Source organism: Notolepis coatsorum (genome assembly GCF_963971535.1).
Source record: "Notolepis coatsorum genome assembly, chromosome: 12".
In the NCBI taxonomy this organism is placed as follows: domain Eukaryota; kingdom Metazoa; phylum Chordata; class Actinopteri; order Aulopiformes; family Paralepididae; genus Notolepis; species Notolepis coatsorum.
In genome coordinates this window covers 27,319,221-27,343,748 of record NC_140176.1, presented here as the reverse complement: position 1 = coordinate 27,343,748, position 24,528 = coordinate 27,319,221, and the positions used below count along the sequence as shown (strand labels likewise).

The 24,528-nt window shown below is 41.2% G+C and overlaps 1 protein-coding gene across 1 annotated transcript in view; it reads left to right on the top strand.

Moving 5' to 3' along the window:
* Positions 1 to 11,263: 11,263 nt before the first annotated feature.
* The window catches only part of LOC311237806 (histone-lysine N-methyltransferase 2C-like), a 159,001-nt gene continuing 145,736 nt past the window's right edge, over positions 11,264 to 24,528 (top strand). Inside the window, 5 exon segments of the mRNA XM_084325783.1 lie at positions 11,264 to 11,393; positions 15,022 to 15,201; positions 20,210 to 20,212; positions 20,214 to 20,314; positions 20,455 to 20,564. Coding sequence (XP_084181909.1) covers positions 11,281 to 11,393; positions 15,022 to 15,201; positions 20,210 to 20,212; positions 20,214 to 20,314; positions 20,455 to 20,564 — 507 coding nt within the window. The 5' untranslated portion in view covers positions 11,264 to 11,280.

The following is a 24,528-nucleotide window of genomic DNA, read 5'->3' as shown; positions in this document are numbered from 1 at the left end:
GGTGGCAGCTAATGGGGATCCTTTTAAACAATAAACAACAATTAAACAGAAGGTTTTGTAGATACATTACTGAATTCTGCCATCCGGACCCATGCAATTTGAAATATTATTATAGAATATAGAATATGAGGCCTATAAATTACCTTATTATAGCCAACTTGCAAACTATGGATCGGGCCAAATCTACTCTTTCCAAGGGCAGAGTTCAATTGGGATTTAGTATCACCAGGCGTGCATGAAGAACAGAGAATGAAATCTACTGTATGTACAGTAGGTATTTTATTCTTGCGACAGCTCTGCCATTTTTAAACTGATTTCAAATCGGATGGTTGCTAAAATGTTCAAAATAGGGGAGACAAACTAACTGCGCTCCAATATATGCCAATAACGTTCAGTTTTAAGAGAGTAATAAGAGAAATAAAAAAATGCATACACTAGTCATTTGTTTGAAGGCAGCTAGAGGCTGATGGGAAGGGTAGTTCCAACGCTCATTGAGAGCTCTGGATGTCCTCTTCTCAAAATGACTACAATCGTCATCATTCAGCGACAGTCGCTTTTTCAAAATGGCGGATCCCCGCGATCAAAACAACACATTTCAAAAACGAAAATCTCACTAATAACACTTTAACCTATTGGTAAACAAATGTATTGATGATTATATACACTATGACTGCTGTTATGACATGGTTACGATGTTTGATCTTGAAAGAGGTTAAAAAACTATTTTTTTTTTACAACTCAAGGTTAGGCATGTGACATTTTGATGGTATGATAACCTTGGGCAAAAATACCATGGTTTCACGGTATATCACGGTATAAAAACAAATAAAGAAATATTTTGAACAAAACGTCTTTTATTACAAACACGCACAATCAGCTTTAAGTGTTATGTAAGTGTTGTAAGTGTTATTTATGAATGTGTGAAGACACATATTACACACAGAGGGAACTGTCTTACCACTTTCAAACTAAGTACAGGATAAAAAATACTTCCAAATAAACTTTTATGATTATGAATATGTAGTCTATTAACGTTTGGTTAATGTAATCTACTTGCACAGATGTATGTTATATAGCCTAGTACTATTCTTACTGGATTAAACATACATTTAAACAATTCATATTTTGTGGTGGATCAACATAATTCACCCACGGAACTATGTGTTGGGGATAAGGGTTCCTTGTTTGTTACTTTCCTGTCGGCAAACAAGTTCCTGTTAGCTACAGTAGCAAGTAAACAGAGTGTTGACATTGAGTTGATGTTTAATAAATGTTTAGCGTTGTCTTTCGACACCCCGCCTCAGACTCCTATACTTCGGCACTACACTTTCATGATTATTAATATGTAACGGAACGTAGGCCAATCTCGCTAACGTTAGTCGACCGAAATCAATTGGTAACATATCACCGGTACTACTAGCTAGCTGGCTAACTAGCTAAAGTTAGCTAGCGCCTGTCAAAACAAACTATTTGGTATGACCGTTATGTTATTTATACTTGACATTAGCTATTTATGGGTGGAATATTCAGATTTTAGTTCACTAGATCAGTCACATTAAACTGTTTATTTTTGTATAGCTTGCTAGCTATGTAGCTAACGTTAGCTATGCTAACGAAATGTATACCTTCGGTGCCTACCGTCTGAACGTAATATTAGTGGTATTGACACCGCAACGTTTTCAAACCGCGGTAAACTATGGAACCGGTAACCGGCTCATGCCTACTCAAGGTACTCAACCCTAGTCATTGTAAATGAGAGCTTGCTCAAAAGATTTTTTCAAGATTGAATAAAGATTGAATGAATGAATGTTCACTTCATAATTATAATGGGTTTGTTTTATTTTACATTTGAATGGCAGTTTGATATTCAAATTCCCTTTTTTAAATGTATTATTAATTCTTAATGACAGCCCTAGTGTATAACGCATCTATGTATAACCTTCTGAGACCTGTGTATAATTAATATATGATATAGGCCTATAATAATGGTTTATACGACAAGTTGGTTGCTATATGGCCATTTTGTGAGAAAAAATTCTGTCACCAAATTCTGTGCTGATGTCGTCAACTGAAAATAATTTCACATTTGTACACACACACACACACACACACACACACACACACGCACACACACACACACACACAGAAAGCTTGTATTTTGTATCTCTCCCCCCTTCCCCCCCTCAAATACAGTGACACACAAAGCTAACATATCTGATGGTGGCAGCGTAGGAGAGGAAGTGGTTAAGTTGAATGCTGGGTAAACAGCAGCAGCAGTAGTAGTAGTAGTAGTCGTCGTAGTGATGGTGTGGTGTGTCAGGCTCCACTTCAGCCAATCCGTTGATCTGCTCCAGGTTTTAGCCCCCTCCCTCTGGAGCAGAGCAGAGTGGAGCTGGATCTACTTTTTTACAACAGCCTCTCCACAACACACACACAGACACAGACACATACACACATGCACACACAGACGGCTTTAGACACGCTCAAGAGTCAATGTACACAATCTCTCTTCTCGCTCTCTTTAATTTTTCAATTTAATTCAATTCAAAGGCCTTATTATCATGAATGTTTCAAGAACAATGTTGCCAAAGCATCAACGTACATATTTACCAAATATTTGGACAGTACATATTTACATGACACTGATAACACAACATTCTATGCATGTACAGTATGTGTGTGTGCTGATGAAGGGTTCATGTTTAGGGGAGGATGAAGGGTTCATGTTTAGGGCATGATGAAGGGTTCATCTTTAGGGCAGGATGAAGGGTTCATGTTTAGGGCAGGATGAAGGGTTCATGTTTAGGGCAGGATGAAGGGTTCATGTTTAGGGCAGAATGAAGGGTTCATGTTTAGGGCAGGATGAAGGGTTCATGTTTAGGGCAGGATGAAGAGTTCATGTTTAGGGCAGGATGAAGGGTTCATGTTTAGGGGATGATGCAGGATTCATGTTTAGGGGAGGATGAAGGGTTCATGTTTAGGGCAGGATGAAGGGTTCATGTTTAGGGCAGGATGAAGAATTCATGTTTAGGGCAGGATGAAGAGTTCATGTTTAGGGCAGGATGAAGGGTTCATGTTTAGGGGACGATGAAGGGTTCATGTTTAGGGGAGGATGAAGAGTTCATGTTTAGGGCAGGATGAAGGGTTCATGTTTAGGGCAGGATGAAGGGTTCATGTTTAGGGCAGGATGAAGGGTTCATGTTTAGGGCAGGATGAAGGGTTCATGTTTAGGGCAGGATGAAGGGTTCATGTTTAGGGCAGGATGAAGGGTTCATGTTTAGGGCATGATGAAGGGTTCATGTTTAGGGCAGGATGAAGGGTTCATGTTTAGGGCAGGATGAAGGGTTCATGTTTAGGGCAGGATGAAGGCTTCATGTTTAGGGCAGGATGAAGGGTTCATGTAGAGCCATATGAAATCCGCGGATGGAATTGCGGAATTTAGCAATAAAAACGGAATCAACTGTAAACGTGGAATATTGCAGAATTTGCCCTAATCTTGACTGAAATTCCGTGTTCGCGAGAACATGGAACGCTTCTCAACGCGAACATGACCGGGGACGCGTCTAGCTGCTTCGGTGTTAGCGTTAACGTCGGAAGAAATTCCACACTAAGCCCTAAATTCAGAGCAGCGCAGTATCCTAATGACTTGTATATGACCGGATAAGGTGTTTTGCAAATTCTGTCAACACGCCGTGGACTGGACTCGTAAAATGGTAAATGGCTGCTTTTTTATATATGTGAAGATCACTCTCCAAAAGCCATGTCATGAACACGGAAAAACACTGTGCTTCAAAACAGAGTAGGGTATATCTGCAGTGCCGCAGCCCCATACACACCAGCTCTCTAACAATGATCCCTGGTGATCACAATAGATACAGCTAGAGGGCGAGGCTAATCACTGACACTATTGTGATGAAATAGCTATGTAACATTGCAGTACATAAAGTACACAGGACTAGAAATTATAGCTTCTTGCTAAATCTGGTGCACCCATCTATTTGTTTAATGCAAATGATTGTCAGTACACACTCCTTTATAAACTAAACTAAAGGTGCCTAAATTATGCATTACTATATTTCATCACAATAGAATAGATATAGCTAGGCTACTTACATTGTGATAATGTCAGTAGTAGCTAGCTGTATCTATTGTTTGTTTACACTTGAAATGTGTATTTTTATTTTGTCACAAAATTATTTGAAAAATAGTGTAAAATTGAACTATTTCTGAGTTGCAGCACTTAAAAACATTAAATGGACTGTTATATCTTGTTAAATTGTGTACATTTATTCATTCCCACTTATTAGACACTATTTCTGATGGTAAAATGAGCGTACAAAGCAAAATACAGAATTCTGAAATATGAAAACGAAAAAAAACAGGAAAAAAAATGGAATTTGGAAAAAAAATTAACGGATTTCATATGGCTCTAGGTTCATGTTTAGGGCAGGATGAAGAGTTCATTTTTAGGGCATGATGAAGGGTTCATGTTTAGAAAATGATGAAGAGTTCATGTTTAGGGCAGGATGAAGGGGTACAGCAGCCTATTGAAATGAATTCCCAGTTAACAGTAATGCCAAGCATCATATGTAGGAACAGAGTCACTCACTCAGGAACCATCTCTCCAATTGCATTCTCCTAGGAGTAGTTTTCATTTTGAAATGTCATTAAGCTGGAAATTAGAGTGAAGTTCCTTACTTGGTTGAATGTTTCACATTGTAGGAGATAGTGCAGCTCTGTCTCAACCTGGGTTCAGAAAATCTATTCTCACGTTTTTAATAAAAAATGTATTTGCATAATCGGATATTGATTAATAAAATCCCAGATCGGTCTTTAAAAAATGTATAGGAGGAGCAGCACATGGATGCAACTGAACAGCAAGTTAATTTATATATATTAAATAAAGTTGAACTCAAATTCCAACCCTGATGAACACCTCTTCTCTGGGTGAAGAATTGAGTTTGTCTCCAATTCTAACAGCATAACTATTTCACAAATACATTGATTAATCAGATCATACATTTCCCCCCTATACCAAATAGCTATAATAATAATAATAATAATAATAATAATAATAATAATAATAATAATAATAATAATAATAATAATAATAATAATAATAATAATAATAATAAATAATAATAATAAATGAGCTAAAATGTTTTTTTGTCAATTAAAGTATTAAGTACATCAAATACATTGGTTATGTGATATTCTGGAGAATACATTTTAATTTTTTTTACTCCAGATTGAATGTTCGTCAATGAAATCTAGAATTGTTTTATTTAGAATACTACAGAATAGGCTAGGTGTAGGGATGTCCGATATTATCGGCCGATATCGGCATTAAAATGTGATATCGGTTGATATCGGTATCGGAAATTAAGAGTTGGACAATATCGGTATATCGGTATCGGTAAAAAAGCCAATATCGAGCATCACTAGCTAGGTGATTCATCAAGTTCCAATTTAAATTATGATTTTGTCTTCCCACGATCATGAAAACAAGATAATCGAGAAACAGTGATTATTGCACTGCATGCCGTGTTGTTCTCACTTTGTCTTGTGTTCCTTGACTTCCTTCACAGCAGTGCGCTCCACCCCCCCCAAGCCCAAACAGTAGTTTCAGTTCATGTTGAGAAGGAGGAGGGAGTCATGGCGCACTTCTCCAGTTATTTTGAAATGTCTTTGGTAACTTGTAGAAGATGACAGAAAGGCAGCCTTTGGTCGAGAAAAAAGGCAAAACAATTTTGTCATCGTATGATGTTCTCAAATCAATGAGTAATCGTGTTTTATAATCGTGATTATGATTTTTGCCATAATCTAGCAGCCCTACTACAGTACAGAATATATTACCTAGACAACTGCTGATACAGATGCCTCAGTAATTACTAGGGTCTGATTTGCTCCCACTCTTATGAATGATTTTTTTTATTGAAGTTTATTTCAAATATGCAACACAACAAACAAACATCAAGTACAGATATTAGGGATGGGCATTTTAAAGAAAAATCCAGATCGATTGATCGCATGCTATACTCGATAGATCGTGTATTACTCGAAAAGTAGGAAAAAACTTTAAAAAAAAAAAAATATATATATATATATATAACTAATATACATATATTAGAATTTTTTTTTTTTTTTTTTTTTTTTTTTTATACTTTTTGTTCATTCACGTATATATGTTTAAGGAAACCAACAAACAGTTATATAATCTTACACATACCGGTACATGTGAAAAGATATTTTCTCATAGCTACGAGTAATCGATTAATCGATTACTCACGCCCATCCCTAACAGATTATAGCCTTAAGCCGTTCAAATAATAAATGTATAATACATTTTTTTAATAATAATAATCTAAAAGAACCGATAAGAGTATCGATAAAGTACTGATTCATAAGAGTAGTAGTATCGATAAAATCCTAACGATACCCATCCCTATTAGTACTGTTATATTGTTGTTTTTTGTATCAATAAAAAATATATTACATATATATTGTTGGTGCTCCTTACATTTTGGTGGGTGCTCCTAAATTTTTGCTGGTGCTCCCAACTTTTTGAAGTTGGGAGCACCAGTGCTACCAAGTAAACATTTTAATCTCGAGCCCAACTCACACCCATACTCCATTCCCTGCACTGGCTCCCCGTCTCCTTCAGGATTGAATACAAGGTCTCCCTCCTCACCCATCAGTGCATCCACAGCAACGCCCCCTCCTATCTAAAATAACCCATCGCTCCCCCGACCTCCACCCGCTCCTTCCGCTCTGGATACGCAAACACACTCAAACCCATACACAAAACACACCTCCGCACCATGGGAGACCGGGCCTTCTGCTCAGCTTCTCCTCAGCTGTGGAATGCCCTCCCCGACCATCTGAGAGCACCACAGTCCGTTGAGACTTTTAACCCTTTCACTGCCGCACTACCAAAACGGTTAACCCTTTCACTGCGACAACACACAGAAGGTTAACCCTTTCACTGCCACACAACAGCCGGTTAACCCTTTCACTGCCACACGACATAAGGTTAACCCTGCCATTGGTTGTGTGATAGTAAAGGGTTAACCTTCTGTCGTGTGGCAGTGAAAGGGTTAAAAGGGGACTTAATTTTTTTTTATCTGAATGTTTCTTCCATTTCATTGGTTGTTTTATTCATTTTAATTGTTTTTATTGATTTTATTTGTTTATCTTTATCTCCTTTCATGTAGCACTTTGAGATTGTCGCAATATAAAGTATGTTAGAAATTTAATTTATTATTATTATTAATTTGATCTCCGAGAGACAGCCCCTTCTCAATCGAGCACCAATCATCCTCACGCACTGAGAGACTGAGAGAGTGTGTGCGTGTGTGTGTGTCTGTGTGTGTGTGTCTGTGTCTGTGTGTGTGTGCGTTCGCCACACTATGAGGCTATGCTAAATTACAGGTAATCTCTCTCTGTGTTGGGCGTGGGCTGAATGTCTATCTGGCCCTGTGCTCGTTATATTTTGGGAAGGGGTGAACTTGGAGTTCTGAATACAATTCTGCATTCAAAAAAAGTTCTGCACGCGCGTTCCGTTGGTGGTTAACGTACCAGGCTGGCGATTATCAAAGGACATACAATACTGCCCAAGAAAGACCCTGTGAATAACGTTATGAAGCAGAAAGAGACATGCACAACAAGAGCACATGGCGGTTGTTTTGGAAGCAAGGAGTGTCTGTGTCATCATTTTCACAATTTCCGATTCTGCCTGGAGTCTATACTGTACTGTGTTTTTTGTCAGTTTTACAAGTGTTGTTACTAATGACAAGTAAATTAGAGTCATTATGTAATTTTGTAGTTAGCTAACTACATGCATTAGCATTCTTGTGTGATGATGAGCAGCAGCGTTTACTCATGGATGATCACCGTTTGTAGTCTATGTTGTATGAATGTTATCTGGTAATGTTAGACAGATTTGTGTTGTCGTGTTGAGAGAGAGAGAGAGATAATTAGAATGTGAAATGGGCAGATTGTGGCCCGGCAGACCACTTGGAACCTTATGCACATCCCTACTTCAGACGTATTCTTTGTATTGGCCGCATGTACCGAAGAACCGTGACGCATATATATATATATATATATATATATATTTCTTATTCAGATTGTATAAGAACCATTTTATTACTGTCATACTTCACCACTCATTGTACAAGACTAATCATCCTATCTGTCTCTCTCTCAATGTATTTCTGTCTCTCACTCTCTCCCTCTCTCTCTCTATCCATCTCTCCCTCTCTCTTTCTCTCTCCAGGGGGGGCAGGAGTCGAGGCAGACTCCAGGTAGAGGATGAAGAGGGTACAGATGTTCCAGAGACCAACATACCAAGCAAGACAGCTGACAACACAGGTGTGTGTGTGTCTGTATATCTGTATGTATTTACAGTCAGGACCATAAATACAGTTACAGTCATTACTCATTAGGACTGTACCCATTCTACGGCGATGCCGACGTGGTTGATTTTGAGGTTGATTGCTGTTCTGTTATATGTACATATACAGCTGTGATATGAAGCAAAGCGAAGTGGTACATATACAGCGCCTGTGATATGAAGCAAAGAGAAGTGGTAGATATACAGCTGTGATATGAAGCAAAGAGAAGTGGTAGATATACAGCTGTGATATGAAGCAAAGAGAAGTGGTAGATATACAGCTGTGATATGAAGCAAAGCCTGGTGGTACATATAGCTGTGATATGAAGCAAAGCGAAGTGGTACATATACAGCTGTGATATGAAGCAAAGCGAAGTGGTACATATACAGCTGTGATATGAAGCAAAGCCTGGTGGTTAGGGCTGCCGCAGTATTGATTTTTTCCTTACCGCACAAATTAGCGAAGCCTTTCAAACCGCCACGGTAACCGCAATAATTTTTTTTTTTTTTATGTAATGTTAAAATAATTGGTTCCTAAATAAACTTTTCGAATGCATTTATTTCTGTAGTAGTCTATTCTTTATAGCCTCTAGTCTAACGTTAAATGTCTATCTTTATTCCAGTGTTGTCATTAAAGAGGACGACTTTGCAGCAGGAATATTGGTTGAAAACAGCTGGCTGTTCAGCCTGTTCTTGAAACTGCTGGTCGCGACTCGCGGTAGCTAACGTTAACCAAACGCTTGGTTCAATAACCAACTAGGAATTAATTGACTGTGTCCTATCTATCTGCATAACAGACAATAACGTCATGGAATCACTTGTTCAACCCAGTGGCCAGCGAATTAACACCAGCTAAAGCTAGTGATGGATCCGGTTATTACATGGGGCTTAATCAAGAGTTAAACTGCTCACTCAGCCCTATCGTTACATTAGATAGCCAACAGTTTAATCCCCAACGTTATGTGTAGCTGGCTATCCTTCAACACATACCATAACACGGCCCAGGAGTACATTTTAGCTTATTCTGCCGGGTACCGCTTTCTACCTGTTACAGACCCGAGTTTATATACCCAGCAAATAAACGGAGCTAACTTGGGCAACTGCGCTCAGCACACACACACACACAATATGGCATATCTACTGCTCCAGAACAGAACCAGAACTGACCTGTCCTCGCTAACCGTGACCACTCCGTCTTCTTTCGGGATCAAAACGGCAGCATTTACGGCATTCGAATGGGTTTCGCTTCAAGATCCATGTTTTTAGCAGATTCAAAGCGAAAACTTTCCGTAGCAGCAAAACAAGTTCTGGGGTTCGATCAGAATGTTTTATTTTTTTTTATCCACTTTTTCTCCCATTTTCTATATATTTTTTTCTCCCATCCCAATTTTCATATCGTCCAATTCAACCCTCCCCTGTCTTCGAACGTTGTTTCTTGCCTCCCACAAGCCGGCTGCAATGTGGACTAAGTCATACATAGCACGAGTCCCCTCCGATACTCGAGGTAACAGCCGTTGCATCTTTTCACCTGCGCGGCTCGATCTTTCAGCGTCGGGGGTCTGGGCTTTGGAGGGGCCCCGCCCCCGTCGTTTCTTGATTCTACTGCGCAGGCGCACCATCCGACCTGTAGGAGTCGCTGTCCACAACGCCCGATCCCCACCCTTCAGTTTCCCTCCCTGTAATACGGCCAATGTGTATTACTGTGGACGACCAGCTAAACTGAAAGCAATGTGGAGAGCGGGGCTCGAACAGGAGGCATCCTGTTCGAGCCTAGTCTCCAGCATTCGTTGCGAGCGCCTTGCCCACTGCGCCACGTAGCCGCCCGGGTTCGATCAGAATGTTAACTGCGCAACTGCGAGTGGAAACTTTCAAACACATGGCGTGAAGAAAATAGGCTATACACAACTATAATTATTATTATAAAAAATGTAAAATTTAAAAACAGCTGGTGATGCGGTAATCAGCTGGACTCTGTGGTGCCAGGGCGTGACGTGATGGCGATACCGCGGTAATGCTGTAACCGCGGCAGCCCTACTGGTGGTACATATAGCTGTGATATGAAGCAAAGTGTAGCGGTACATATACAGCTGTGATATATGAAGCAAAGTGTAGCAATATATATACAGCTGTGATATGAAGCAAGCAAAGCGTAGTGGTACATACAGCTGTGATATGAAGCACTACTACTATAAGATTCATTCTCCTACCTGGGACAGCAACACTGAACTGCTGTGAACTTCACTCACTCACTCACTCACTCACTCACTCACTCACTCACTCACTCACTCACTCACTCACTCACTCACTCACTCACTCACTCACTCAGACATTCATTAAATCATCCATTCATTCAGACAATCATTCATTAAATCATTCTTTTATTCACCCACTCTCTCTTCTCTTCCACAGAAGTCAATACAGGGGGTCGACGCCGGTCCGCGTCGAGGCGAAAAACCGACCCTAAACCAGACCCTGAGCCTCGACCAACACCAGACAGACTCAGTCCAGAACCTAGTCAGAAACCTGACCTCCCAATCTCCAACCCCAGCCCTGTCCCCGCCCCTGTCCCTGCCCCTGTCCCTGCCCCTGTCCTCGGACCTCGGGACACCCAGCCTCCCCATCCTGGGGAAGATGACAGAGCTAGCCCCAGCCCCCCCAGCCCTGTGCCTTCCCCCACCCCTAGCCCAGTCCCCATGGAACACAATTCTAGTCCCAGCCCTAGCCCAGTCCCCATGGACAGCCACTGCAGTCCTAGCGCAGTGCCTATGGACACGGCAGAGAGCAGAGTCAGTCCTCAGCATAGCTCCATGGACCAGAGCCCTTGTCCTAGTCCTATCACCAGCCCCAACCTGAGCCCCCTGCCCAGTCCGCTGCCCAGCCCCAGAATGGGCTTCAGTCCTGGGGAGGATGAGGGCTCTCTGTCCCCTCTGTTCCAGCGCTCGCTATCGGAAGACTCTGGGGGGTCCCCAGCCCCCACCCTGGGGCAAGCCAAAAAACGGTAAAGATTGAGAGGAGGGTGGAGCGATGGATGGAGGAAGAGAGAGGAGGGATTGTGTTTAAGAATTAGTAGGTTAACTGGTTAGTCTGTTATTGGTTTTTGTTTGTTAGTTTGTCTTTCTACCATAGTAAGGTTAAAAGAAGGATTCTTTTAAACCTAAAATATCAGGACAAGTAATGGAATGTAATATTAGATGACAGAACATGGAACATTCTTTATAAAAGGATTTTAATTAATACTATTCTGATGCTTTTGAAACAAAAATAATAAAACGATTGATACAGCTGCTGAGCTATAAAGTTAATCTCCATTTGTTGTTATGTGTATTATCTGTTATCTCTCCACTCCACACTATATATATATATATATATATATATATATATATATATATATATATATATATATATATATTAGTGCTGTCAATCGATTAAAATATGTAACCCGATTAATCGCATGATTGTCCATAATTAACTCACGATTAATCGCAATTTAATCGATTTTTTTTTCTTTTTTACCATAAACTGATATTTTTCAAGTTTTAATACTCTTATCAACATGAGAGTCAACAATGCTTGCTTTATGCAGCCATTTAACACAAAAGGATGACCCATTGCAAATGTGCATCAAATTCAAAACAGAGTGATGCACAAAATAACTTAAAAGAAAATAATAATTTAAAACAATGAATAAAGTGCATGAAATAATAGGGGAAAGAAAACGTTAGGAATGTGTTACATAGGGCGGCTACGTGGCGTAGTGGGCAAGGCGCTCGCCACGAATGACGTAGACGCTGGGCTTGCCTGTTCGAGCCCAGCGCTCCACATTGCTTTCAGTTTAGCTGGCCGTCCGTACTAATACACATTGGCCGTATTAGGGGGTGGGAAACTGATGGGTGGGGATCGGGCGTTGTGGACAGCGACTCCTACAGGTCGGTTGGTGCGACTGCGCAGTAGAATCAGGAAGTGTCGGGGGCAGCGTGAGCCTCCCACGCGTTACTCCTCGCCACTGAGAGATCGAGCTGCGCAGGTGAAAAGATGCGACTGCTGTTACCTCAAGTACCGGAGGGGACTTGTGCTATGTATGACTTAGTCCACATTGCAGCCGGCTTGTGGGAGGCAAGAAACAGCGTTCGTGACAGGGGAGGGTTGAATTGGATGATACGAAATTGGGATGGGAGAAAAATATAGAAAAATGGGAGAAAAAGTGGATAAAAAAAAAAAGGAACGTGTTACATTAACCCACACGAGGGCTGAGAACACAGACCCCCCCCCCCTGTGTCTCTCTCTCTCTCTCACACACACACACACACACACTCTCTCCCAGCTCTCTTTCGCTCTTGCCCCTTCCTCATCTCTCTCACCCCCCCTCTCTATCTCACACACACACACACACACACACACGCACACGCACACACACACACTTTGAGTCAGAAACAAACATAGTATCAATGAGAGTATCAATAATACACCTGAGTGAAGTCTAAAAAAAAGTTAAAAAATAAAATAAAAGTGTTTTGAAAAAGTTAATCGTGAGTTACAAAAAATAGTGGCGTTAATAGAATCGGGCGATAACGCGTTAATACCGCGTTAACTTTGACAGCCTTAATATATATATAATATATATTAATAAAGATTATATATATACATCATGTAATTTATGTAAATCAATATCTTCCTTTTGAATAAAATAGGGTTCAGGATTGTTAGCCTAATTCATGTCAAAAAGAGTAGCCTATAGAAAATGTAAATATACACACATACGAGAGAGACGGAGAATGGCTTATTAGCAGACTTAAAGGTCCTGTGTCTTGCTATTCCTTTCACTATTTGGGCAACTTTACACAATTCCTGTGAGTCTATGGAACACATCTGTAAAAATAAATTTCAAAAAAATGCATTGTTTTGTATTTCTAATCAAGTACTCTAAAGCAGCATTTTTTCACTTCAAGATTTGAAGCTGTTTTGGGCTGGGCTCCGCCCATAAGCGATTTGAGTGACAGTCACCCACAGTCTGCACTGGCAGACAGAGAGAGACATAGAGAGATTGAGGGGGATACTAATTAATTTCGCCGCAGGGAGGCATAATCCCACGGGACAATGCATTGGTAACTTGTTTCAAATGACAATATATACCCCTGTGAATATTATTGCACGGATTGGAATACGGGCACGCGCGTGATATTTTGCAGCAGGTTGACAGTGATATGCGAGTGCTCCCGACTGCGTGTGTGTGTTTCCCCGCACGTGCGCGGTCGGGAGTGTGTGTGTGTGGGGTTCTCCGTGTCTCTCTCTCTCTCTATCTCTCTCTCCCTCTCTCTCGCTCGCTCGTTCTCTGCTCTCTGTCGGCACCCCACGTCAACCCGTTTGAGGAAGTGTCAGTATTTCCACTCGCTCTGTTGAGCGAATGGTTGAGTGTGGCTACAACCATAGAGGGGGCATTAATTATGCAGATGAGAATTCTTGGACATCACAGGTACGCGAAATTCAGAATAGCTTAGTTCACTGGGGGAGGATATTGTCTCAACTGAATTGGGGCAATCCGCCAAAATGAGAATTAGAGACTCAGACCCCATTGATACAAACCCCCATTGCTTGAAAACAATGCTAAACACTGGAAACGGCAATTTATAAGACAGGGGACCTTTAATGATTTTAGAATATTTCAGCTAATGAAGTGAAATATTTATCATCCCCTCCCATTCCCCACTGTAGGAAAAAGAAACCTCTCTTCACCCAGAGAATACACTGAGCAGCTCCAGGACTAGTTGTAACTGTTTTGGGGGCTAGCTTGGTTGACATTAACAGCTAACGTTAAGATAGGTCATCCAACATGTGCTCCTAAATGATTTTTCCGGTTCGCTATTTTAGTCGCAAATGCGAGTGAAATGCTTGCACTGTCGAGTCTTGGCTTTCGGCAGAATCACAATATATTTGCATAGCAAATGCTGCGGTCACAAAATGGTTAGGAAAAGTTAGACATACGTAGTACCTACTTACTGATCACAGGAGTCTTCAATAACGTTTGGATGGTAATCCATTTTGTGAATCCATTTGTTGAAACAACATCTGTGTTGGCTAACGGCTCCTTCTCATCAACACCGCTATCTCACGTTAGCAAGCTAAGCATGCATAGCACGACCTGTGTAACATTAAGTTACTTGTGTTCTGCTGGGAAAGACCGTTCATCACTGCATACAACTTGGTTTAATCCAAAAGTTCATTCAGAAATGTTGTATTATGAAATAAGACATTTGGGGATGTCTCTGACAATTTTCCCTATGCCATAGTGTGTGACATGCCCACTATGCAAAGCGTGCTTTCTCTCTCACACATACACACTGCTCCGGTCACGCATCCACTCAATTGATAGAAAATACGCATCAGGCTATTATTCTACAAGTATCAATACTAATAAAATGGGTATCGCAAATTCGCAATACCTTTCTAGTATCGGTGTATCGTGCAACCCTAGCGCTGATCTGATACTTAGTATCAGGGCTATTAGCTGTCCATAAGAATGTCATAATATAGTATTAATACAGTGTTTACAATGCCTCGCTCTGTCTGTGTCATTATACCATGTTATTACAGTGTTGATAATGCTTGTCTCTCCATGCATGTCCCTGCAGTCTGAAGCAGTGTGCCTTCTGCTACGGCGGTGCTGACAGTCCCTTGGGCCAGGGGCAGTTGGTGGTGTTCGGTCCAACGCCAGGATACATCCCGCTGCACATCCTCAACAGACGGGCCTCATCTGACCGAGACAACGATTACCATGATGACTGTTACCAAGGAAACCAGGGACAACCAGAGTAAGACAGCATTTTGTTTACTTTCTAATGAATGTTAGCAAAGGGTTCCCACATCCGGTGCAGTAGTTGGTACTGTTGCCTCACAGCTAGAAGGTCCTGCGTTCACAGTGGTTAGTAGTACTGTTGCCTCACAGCTAGAAGGTCCTGGGTTCACAGTGGTTAGTAGTACTGTTACCTCACAGCTAGAAGGTCCTGGGTTCACAGTGGTTAGTAGTACTGTTACCTCACAGCTAGTAGGTCTTGGGTTATAGGGCTGTCAACGAATATTCTATATTCAAATTAATAATAGAATTGTAAAAAGAAAAAAAAACATACATTCGATTGTAAAAATTGATATTCGAATTGTGTGAATTTTTCAACTCCTCACATGTGTCTGAACACGCTGCATATATACAGGTGCAGCTAGATTAATTAGAATATTGTGGAAAAGTTATTTTATTTCAGTAATTCAATTCAAGCGTAGATTATAGATTCATTACACACAAAGTGAAATATTTCAAGCCTTTATTTGTTTTAATTTTGATGATTATATCTTACAGCTCATGAAAGCCCAAAATTCGGTCTGTCGGTCTGTCGGTCTGTCGGTCTGTCTGTCTGTCTGTCTGTCTGTCTGTCTGTCTGTCTGTCTGTCTGTCTGTCTGTGTCTGTCTGTCTGTCTGTCTGTCTGTCTGTCTGTCTGTCTGTCTGTCTGTCTGTCTGTCTGTCTGTCTGTCTGTCTGTCTGTCTGTGTCTGTGTGTGTGTGTGTGTGTGTGTGTGTGTGTGTGTGTGTGTGTGTGTGTGTGTGTGTGTGGTCGGTCTGATCGATCAAGCTCAACTAGGTGCCGTTACCTCTCACAGCCACATGGTGCCAGTCTTCCATAGTGAAGCAATGTCCCTAACAAAATTCGCCCCTCTCATTGTGCTCTACCCCACTCTCTCTCTCTTACACACACACCTACACACACACCTACACACACACAATTATCACATTGCCAGCAGGTGTCACAGTCTAACCATTTGATTGCAAAGAATAGTCTGTATGCCTAAATTGCAAGAGCACAAATCATCACAACGTCTAGGTTTTGAGTCACGGATCAGATATTTTTTGGATCAGCAATAAAAAGAAATCGATGTATTACCTGAAAGCATGTGGAACACATACTTGTCCATTATCAATTTGGCACATTTGTTAATTCTAGGTGGCTCTCATAAGGGGGTGTGTCTGAAGTACTTATGTTAGGTCTCTAACTACACACCCTCAAGACCCCTACGCTCTGCATCTTCTGGCCGCCTCAGACCTACTCCTATCCAAGCTCCGGGAGGGTCATCAAAGAGAAGTTGCCTATTCTCAGTCCTTGCCCCACAATGGTGGAATGAACTACTAGGGGTAGGAATCGCCAGAGACCTCACGATACGATACTATTGCGATACTTGCGTCACGATACGATAGTATCGTGATACTAAATATATCGCAATACGCTGAGTATTGTGAAATTATTATTATAAAAAATATATATATATTTGATCAAATTTAATTTATTACCTTTTTTCAACTGCAAAGTAAAACTGTCAACATGTTTTATCTAATAAAATAAAGTTCAGTCTGTTCATCTCACTTCAATAATTTTTATTGCAGATCATGGTATTTTCTCAAGCAGACAGATGTAAACACTGTAATCTGTGTTGCATGTACCTGACAAACTGAACTGTTTGTATTACAGTCATATTCCAACTTAACTGAATGCACATGTGTGTGTGTGGACAACTGTACTATTACAGGTATTGAAATGAACAATGCAACTTTCTTATACAAATTTAAATTTTTTTAATGAATAATTAAATATCTATACAGTATCGCCACGCAAAGTATTGCGATTTCCCCCCCCACCCCTATGAACTACCCACCCCAGTTAGGACAGCCAAAACCCGTCCAATCTTTCGCCGTCCACTAAAGACGCACTTCTTCAACCATTATCTGAAAAAAAATTAAAAAGATAATACATAAAGAAATCTAACACTAACTAACCTTACTGTCATGCACTTGTCCTAATAAACTAACTTACACTGTAGCACTCAACACTTTGATGAACATTGTTACTCAGCTGATAGAGTTGTGCCACACAGAACTAATTATCAGACCCCTGCAACCACACGCGCGCGCGCACACACACACACACACACACACACACACACACACACACACACACACACACACACACACACACACACACACACACACACACACACACACACACACACACACACACACACAATCACACTCCCTCTCAACTCTCAGACGCGTGATTTTTTCCGTAGCCGCAGTTTGCAAAGACGCTCTCTGATTGGCTAGCCCGCGTACAGCGAAGACCCTCTCTGATTGGTTTAGCTCCGAAGGGCTCTTCCGCCTTGTACATATATATTCTCTGCTTCGAAGTGGTTATGCTTTGGCCCTCTTTCGAAGTGGGTTATGCTTAGAGTTTATCTTTAAAGCAGGGCGATGGACCACCAGCCCTGATTCCAAACTCTAAGCATAACCCACTTCGAAAGAGGGCCAAAGCATAACCACTTCAAAGCAGAGAATATATATGTACAAGGCGGATATTTCTATCCCAGAGCCCTTCGGAGCTAAACCAATCAGAGAGGCTCTTCGCTGTACGCGGGCTAGCCAATCAGAGAGCGTCTTCGCAAACTGTGGCTACGGAAAAAAAATCACGCCTCTCAGACACTGTGGGACAGCTTCCTAGTTAGCCCAGCTCTCAGTGACCAATCGGGTGTCTTCTCTCAAGGGGCACAGTGACATAATGCCCCCAGCCACTCAGCTGCCTGGCTGCCAGCCAATAGGGCAGTCCCCTGGTGTGTTGGAGAACAGGGATTGGTCGGTTAGAGGGTTAGAGGCTAAACCAAAAGAGATAAGTAGGGAGAGACACACACACAGGGAGAGCGAGAGAGAGGTAGGCAAAAAGATAAAGGGAGAGGGACATAAAGAGAGATAAATAGAGAGACACACACACACACACACACACACACACACACACACAGGGAGACAGATAGGAAAAAAGAGGGAGAGGGTCACATGAAGAGAGGCAAAAAGATAGGTAGAAAGAGAGGTTAATAAATGTTTCTCAGGATGTCTGGCTGAACACATGGATGTATGTGTGTGTGTATGAGAGATTTGCAAGTGCTTGTGTATGTATGCTGTGTGTTTGTATGAGTGTGTGGATGGTTAGTCTGAAGGGTTGGTTAGGATGGTTATTCTGAAGGGTTGGTTAGGATGATTAGTCTGAAGGGGTTGTTAGGATTGCTGTAAGGGTTGGTTGTGAATGAGTTTAACAGTCGACAATCTATTCATCTTACAATGACTACCGTTAGCATACAGCTGCCTAGCCTTAACATGGTGAAACACGTCTTTAACCTAACACTGCTTAGCTAAGTTATAACGTTAAGTTAGCTAACGTTAGTGCTCTGCGGTGGTCGCACATAATAAATTAACTCAACCAACTGCCGTTATCGTGAAAATATGTAACGTTAATTGTAGGGATGTCCGATATTATCTGCCGATATTGGCATTCAAATGTAATATCGGAGGCGGTCAGGTGGCGTAGCGGAGATTGTGCCCGTCACCAATGCAAGAGGCTGCGGTCTCGACTCCCGGAGAGTCAGCATTGCCTTGGCTTGGGCTGATCGCTATACTAACTCGTTTGGCTGAGTTAGGGGGAGGTAAGCCGTGGGTGGGTCCTGGGCGTTGTGGACAGCGACCCCTACAGTTCGGTCGGGGCGCTGCCCTGCACAGCGAGGGTAGGATCTGGAGAAAGGTAGTGTGACCTTCCACACGTTACACTCTCCCGGTGAGAATCTGCGCTGCCAGGCTGGCTGCCGGCTGGCTGCACATGTGTCGGAGGAAAACATGTGACAGTCTCCGGCCTCCCGGACCAACAGTAGGGGGGAGTGCGCAACAACCAGGAAGGGGGTTGGGAATTGGCATAACGACTAACAGTGGGATGGGAGAAAAATCGGGAAAAAAGGAGGGGGAAAAAGATAATAAAGAAAAGAAATGTAATATCGGAAATGATCAGTATCGTTTTTTTTTTTTTTTTTTTTTTTTACATTTATTTAACCTTTATTTACCCAGGCAAGCAAGTAAGAACAAATTCTTATTTTATTTATTGTGAAAAGTATGCATAATGTTGTGTTTTTTGGGGGGGAAACCCCGCATATATCGGTATTGGTTGATATCGGTATCGGAAATTAAGAGTTGGACAATATCGGTATATCGGATATCGGTAAAAAAGCCAATATCGAACATCCCTAGTTAATTGCTCTAACGTTAACAGTGTTTATGTTTAATAGTGGAAGTGTTTTTTTTAACCAGGGAAAACTTGGCAGTCAATTAGTCTAGTTACATTTTCTGTCGAAGTTTGTCATCAGTTAAAGTTAGATTGATTTAGAAAATCTACAATCTTGCAAAAGCATACATTTCTTAACTCAAGGGGTTGTTTTTGTCTCACATTGCTGTGTTATATCGAGAAGATTTGGGCAGCATATACAACGGTGGGTTTACTGTGGTGCTACTTGACACCGCAGTAATGGGGGCATTGCTAGATGGCTATAACGGCTCGAACAGTCTTTGTAAAAGGGGCTTCTCTCTCTGTCTCTCTCTAGGTCCAGTGGTCCAGATGGTGTGGGGTTCTGTTTGACTGCAGACAGTTCTGGATCTGATGGTAAGAACCTTCTCTTCTCTGCTGATCTGGTGCTGGTCTAATTCTAATATAGTGGAGAAAACTATGGGTTATTATTTTATAATACATTTTTATAATAATACAGGTGTTGGTTTTGACTGTTTGTTTCTCATTGTGTTGGTTCTGAACTTCTGTCTTGGTTCTGGCAGTTTTTCTGTCTCGTTGTGGTGGTTCTTGGTGTTGGTTCTGACTGTGTTTGTGTCCTAAGCGTTGGTTCTGACTGTTTGTGTCCTAGGTGTTGGTTCTGACTGTGTTTATCATTGTGTTGGTTCTGATTGTGTTTGTGTCCTAGGTGTTGGTTCTGTGGATGAGGAATGTTGCAGAGAGTTCTTGGAGCAGCTGGGACCCATTGGACTGCCTCATGACATCAACGTACAGTCACTGTTTGACCCTACAGGTACAATCCCACCTATATTTCCTTCTTCCCTACCTCCCTTCCTTTTTAACTTTTATTTACACATCCATCCTTCCATCTAACCTATCTTTATTCAACCCCCCCCCCCTCTCTCTCTGCCCCCCCCCCCTATCTCTCTCTAGGCCAGTGTTGTGCCCACGTGCAATGTGCAGCCTGGTCAGAGGGGGTGTGCCGAGGAGAGGGCCAATCACTGCTCTATGTCGACAAAGCCATCGACTCAGGAAGCACACAGGTCAGTTGACCATTATGTGACTGAGCCCAGCAGTTTGTGGCCCATGTCTCCCTCAGTCATTTCTCAGTTTTCTACAGACTATGGTACTAAAGTACAGAATGTAAGCTTTCAAATGATGTGTCATACATTGAAATCTGAAAATATTTGAAGAAGATATGCTTATTTGAATCAAGTTTCAGAGGAGAGAAAATCCAATCTAAAGTTTGGCTGGATGTAACAGTACTGTATATCTGTATGTCGTGTATGTCATAACTGTCATGATGAATTGAAAATGGGGGACCCTGATGTAAACAAGACGAATTACTTTTGAGATGGAGGTAAGAATAGAAACAGGGCGGTAGTTCCCTGGGTCTAATTTGCTGCCTTTTTTGTGCAGGGGGGTCACTCTCGCAATTTTGAAGTCTTTGGGGATGTATCCCTGTTTTATAGAGAGGTTTATTATGTGGGTGATGACTGGGGTGATGGTGGCTGCTGAGTCTCTGAGGAATTTGGAGGGGATATTGTTATGGCCAGTGGCCTTGTTAGGTTGGAGGGCGGTCAGTTTTTTGAGAACCTCATCTGTTGTTACCATTTCGAGTTTGAAGTCGTCTTTGCGGACCCGTAGGTTTTTGTAGAAGGCTAGGATGTGTTCTACCCCAAAATGCCCTGAGTGGGAGGGTAGTTTATTAACACATTGATTGCCACGCAGTATGCCCATCATTATACCCAGTCTGCCACCGCTGTAAGCCTATGGAGATGTTTACCTTCTTTGCTTCTTTTAAATATTATAGCTATATCTGCATTACTATGGCCCATTCAACATCGATTATCTATCGTTCCGGATGTGGGAACGTTATATTTTTTCATTCATACATTGTTGTGTTAATACCGTCGAGAATATAAGTATGTTTTTAAGCTTTTCTGCTGTAATTCCAAAAACGCTAGTTATAGGCCCTGACGCATATGATAGATTATCGATTGGCGTTTCTTTCCTATACACGCTATATTAAAAAATTAAAATGTATATGATCGGTATACATTATGCTTCATCATGTGTGAAGGAAAGGGGGGGGGGGTCGTTTATAATTCCTTGATCGTCAGTAACGGCTTTATTTAGTATGGGTTGATATATTGATCAGACTGATTGCAAACAAAGAAATGGACAATCGGGCTGAAAATAACGTTAGTGTCCTCTTACCGTTCGCCGATGAGACTGGAGGAAAAATATCCCAATTATTTGACGTCGATCTCCTAGATCCATTTCCGGTTTGTATGGCGCAATAAACGGCGAAATCATATAGATTATTGCGTTTCGAAAGCGATCCAAATGCACTCGAGTGTGTATATTGATCCACGCCACAATATATCTCTGGCGGAGGAATTTCCTTGATGCACCAATTTTTAAGAACATTTTTAAGTAATTGGCCACATCCAGCTTGTCTGTTTTCTGTCTTTATGTTGATCTTTTAGTTTTTTTTTACTGCAGCCTAGTTGGTTGTTGAGTAATTTCCAAAGTTCACAGGGTTTGTTTTTGTTTTCCTCAGTTTTGTCATTGAGGATTTTTTTTTGCATATTTGATCATGGTGTTTACATCGTTTCTTAGTCTGTTTCTTTGTTGTTTGAGTTCAACCACGTGGGCTTGGAGATCACTGTTTGGGCTTTTGGCAAGCTTTGACTGACTTTTATGAAGTTCAGAGAATCTTTTGTCTCTGGTTTTCATAGCGGTCAGTAGGGCTGGGCGATAAAACGATAACGATAATTATCCCGATGTATTTTAATAATCGATATCGATCGATAATACCTGGACCTGCAACAGGGCAGTTTTAAAACCAGAAACAGTGGACAGACTTGTCTTTCTAGCCTGCAACTTAAAGTAATGGCTTTGCTTGTCCAAATGACAATACTGACCAAATTGAGATTTCTTTTTCTCTTGTCCATTTATTTAGTTTGCTTTCTTTCTAATTTAAAATACAGTTTGAAACCGTCTGTACACAGTAGGCTATGTGTGCTAGTAGAGCTAGTCTCCAGTCGCGAGTCACGGTGCACATGTGCGGTGATTTGTCCACCAAAAAAGCGCCAAAAGATAGAAAAGAAACTAGCAGAGCCAGAACAGAGTCTTGAACACTGAACTCTCCACACACAAGCACACATGAGCACACACACATACTGTATACGCTCACACACTAACAGTCACTTTAGCACGAACACACACACATGCTGCACACACTCACACCAAACGGTCACTTTACAAAATGAAAAGGTCACTTTACTATATAAAAAAAATAAAAAAAAAAATAATGAAGAACGGGAGTGGTTCTTGTATAGCAATAGATGGATATAGCATAAGGATATATAGTATAACTGTATATTGTATAGTATTTAGTGCTGTCAGGCGATAAAAAAATGTATCTAATTAATTACATGATTTGTAATTAATCTAATTAATCGCATTTTAATCGCATAACCATTTTATGCCTGATATTCTATATTCTATAATCATATTTCAAATAGCATGTGTCCGGATGTCAGAATTCAGTACTGTATCTACAAAACCTTCTGTTTAATCATCTTCCATCTATTAATTTGCTTAGATTTTTCAGGTCTGGTCAATTTAAGCATAGTGTTATTCACAGTCAAAGATACAAAAAAATTTAATTGATATTCTCATTTGGTTCATTACAATTTACTCAAGCCTAGTAACAGACACAGTATTTCTGACACTTGGAATACATTCCCTGAGATCCATAGATGTCCCTAGAATCAGATACCAAGAACATGCAAATGGACCATATATAAAAAAAAAAGTCTGTAAATGTGTATTCTACGTTATTTTTTTTTTGATCCACTTTTTCTCCCATTTTCTATATTTTTCTCCCATCCCAATTTCGTATCATCCAATTCAACCCTCCCCTGTCACGAACGCTGTTTCTTGCCTCCCACAAGCCGGCTGCAATGTGGACTAAGTCATACATAGCACAAGTCCCCTCCGGTACTTGAGGTAACAGCAGTCGCATCTTTTCACCTGCGCAGCTCGATCTCTCAGTGGCGAGGAGTAACGCGTGGGAGGCTCACGCTGCCCCCGACACTTCCTGATTCTACTGCGCAGGCGCACCAACCGACCTGTAGGAGTCGCTGTCCACAACGCCCGATCCCCACCCATCAGTTTCCCACCCCCTAATACGGCCAATGTGTATTAGTACGGACGGCCAGCTAAACTGAAAGCAATGTGGAGCGCTGGGCTCGAACAGGCAAGCCCAGCGCCTCCGTCATTCGTGGCGAGCGCCTTGCCCACTACGCCACATAGCCGCCCTGTGTATTCTACGTTCTTATGGAATTAATGAGATTCTTTTTTTGTAATTAATTTTGAGTTAATTTTCATAACGCGATAATTTGCTGTGTAATTAATTAATCTAATTAACGCGATAAACTGACAGCTCTAATAGTATTGTATAGTAGTGTACATAAGACCCAGTGCCTCATCTGTAGCTTAACACTGTATTGCACTATTGCAGGACCTTAGCATGTCTTTTACCATGCATTTTAAACTTTATGTACATTATACCTGTTATGACTTATTCGTATTACTTGTATTATTGCACAATCGCTGCGGGCATGACCACCCGCATGTCACTGTATGCCCTGTATGCCGTGACAAATAAAACTCTTGACTTGACTTGACTATTCAACTCCCCTGGAGCCACAGCCAGCAGAGAAGCCTGTTTACTTTTGCTTTCAAACCAGCTGCAGCCTGAGAACTGGAGTGTGAGGGGCTGTAACACTAAAGATGGCGGCAACAACAAAGAATTGCTGCAAAATAAACATACATCTGTTTAAAAAAAAATATATATATATATATATTTTTTTTTTTTTTTTTTTTTTTTTTTTATATACTTATAACAATATCGATAATTATCGATATCGAGTGATATGATAACATTATCATATCGTTATCGTGATATCATTTTTGGCCATATCGCCCAGCCCT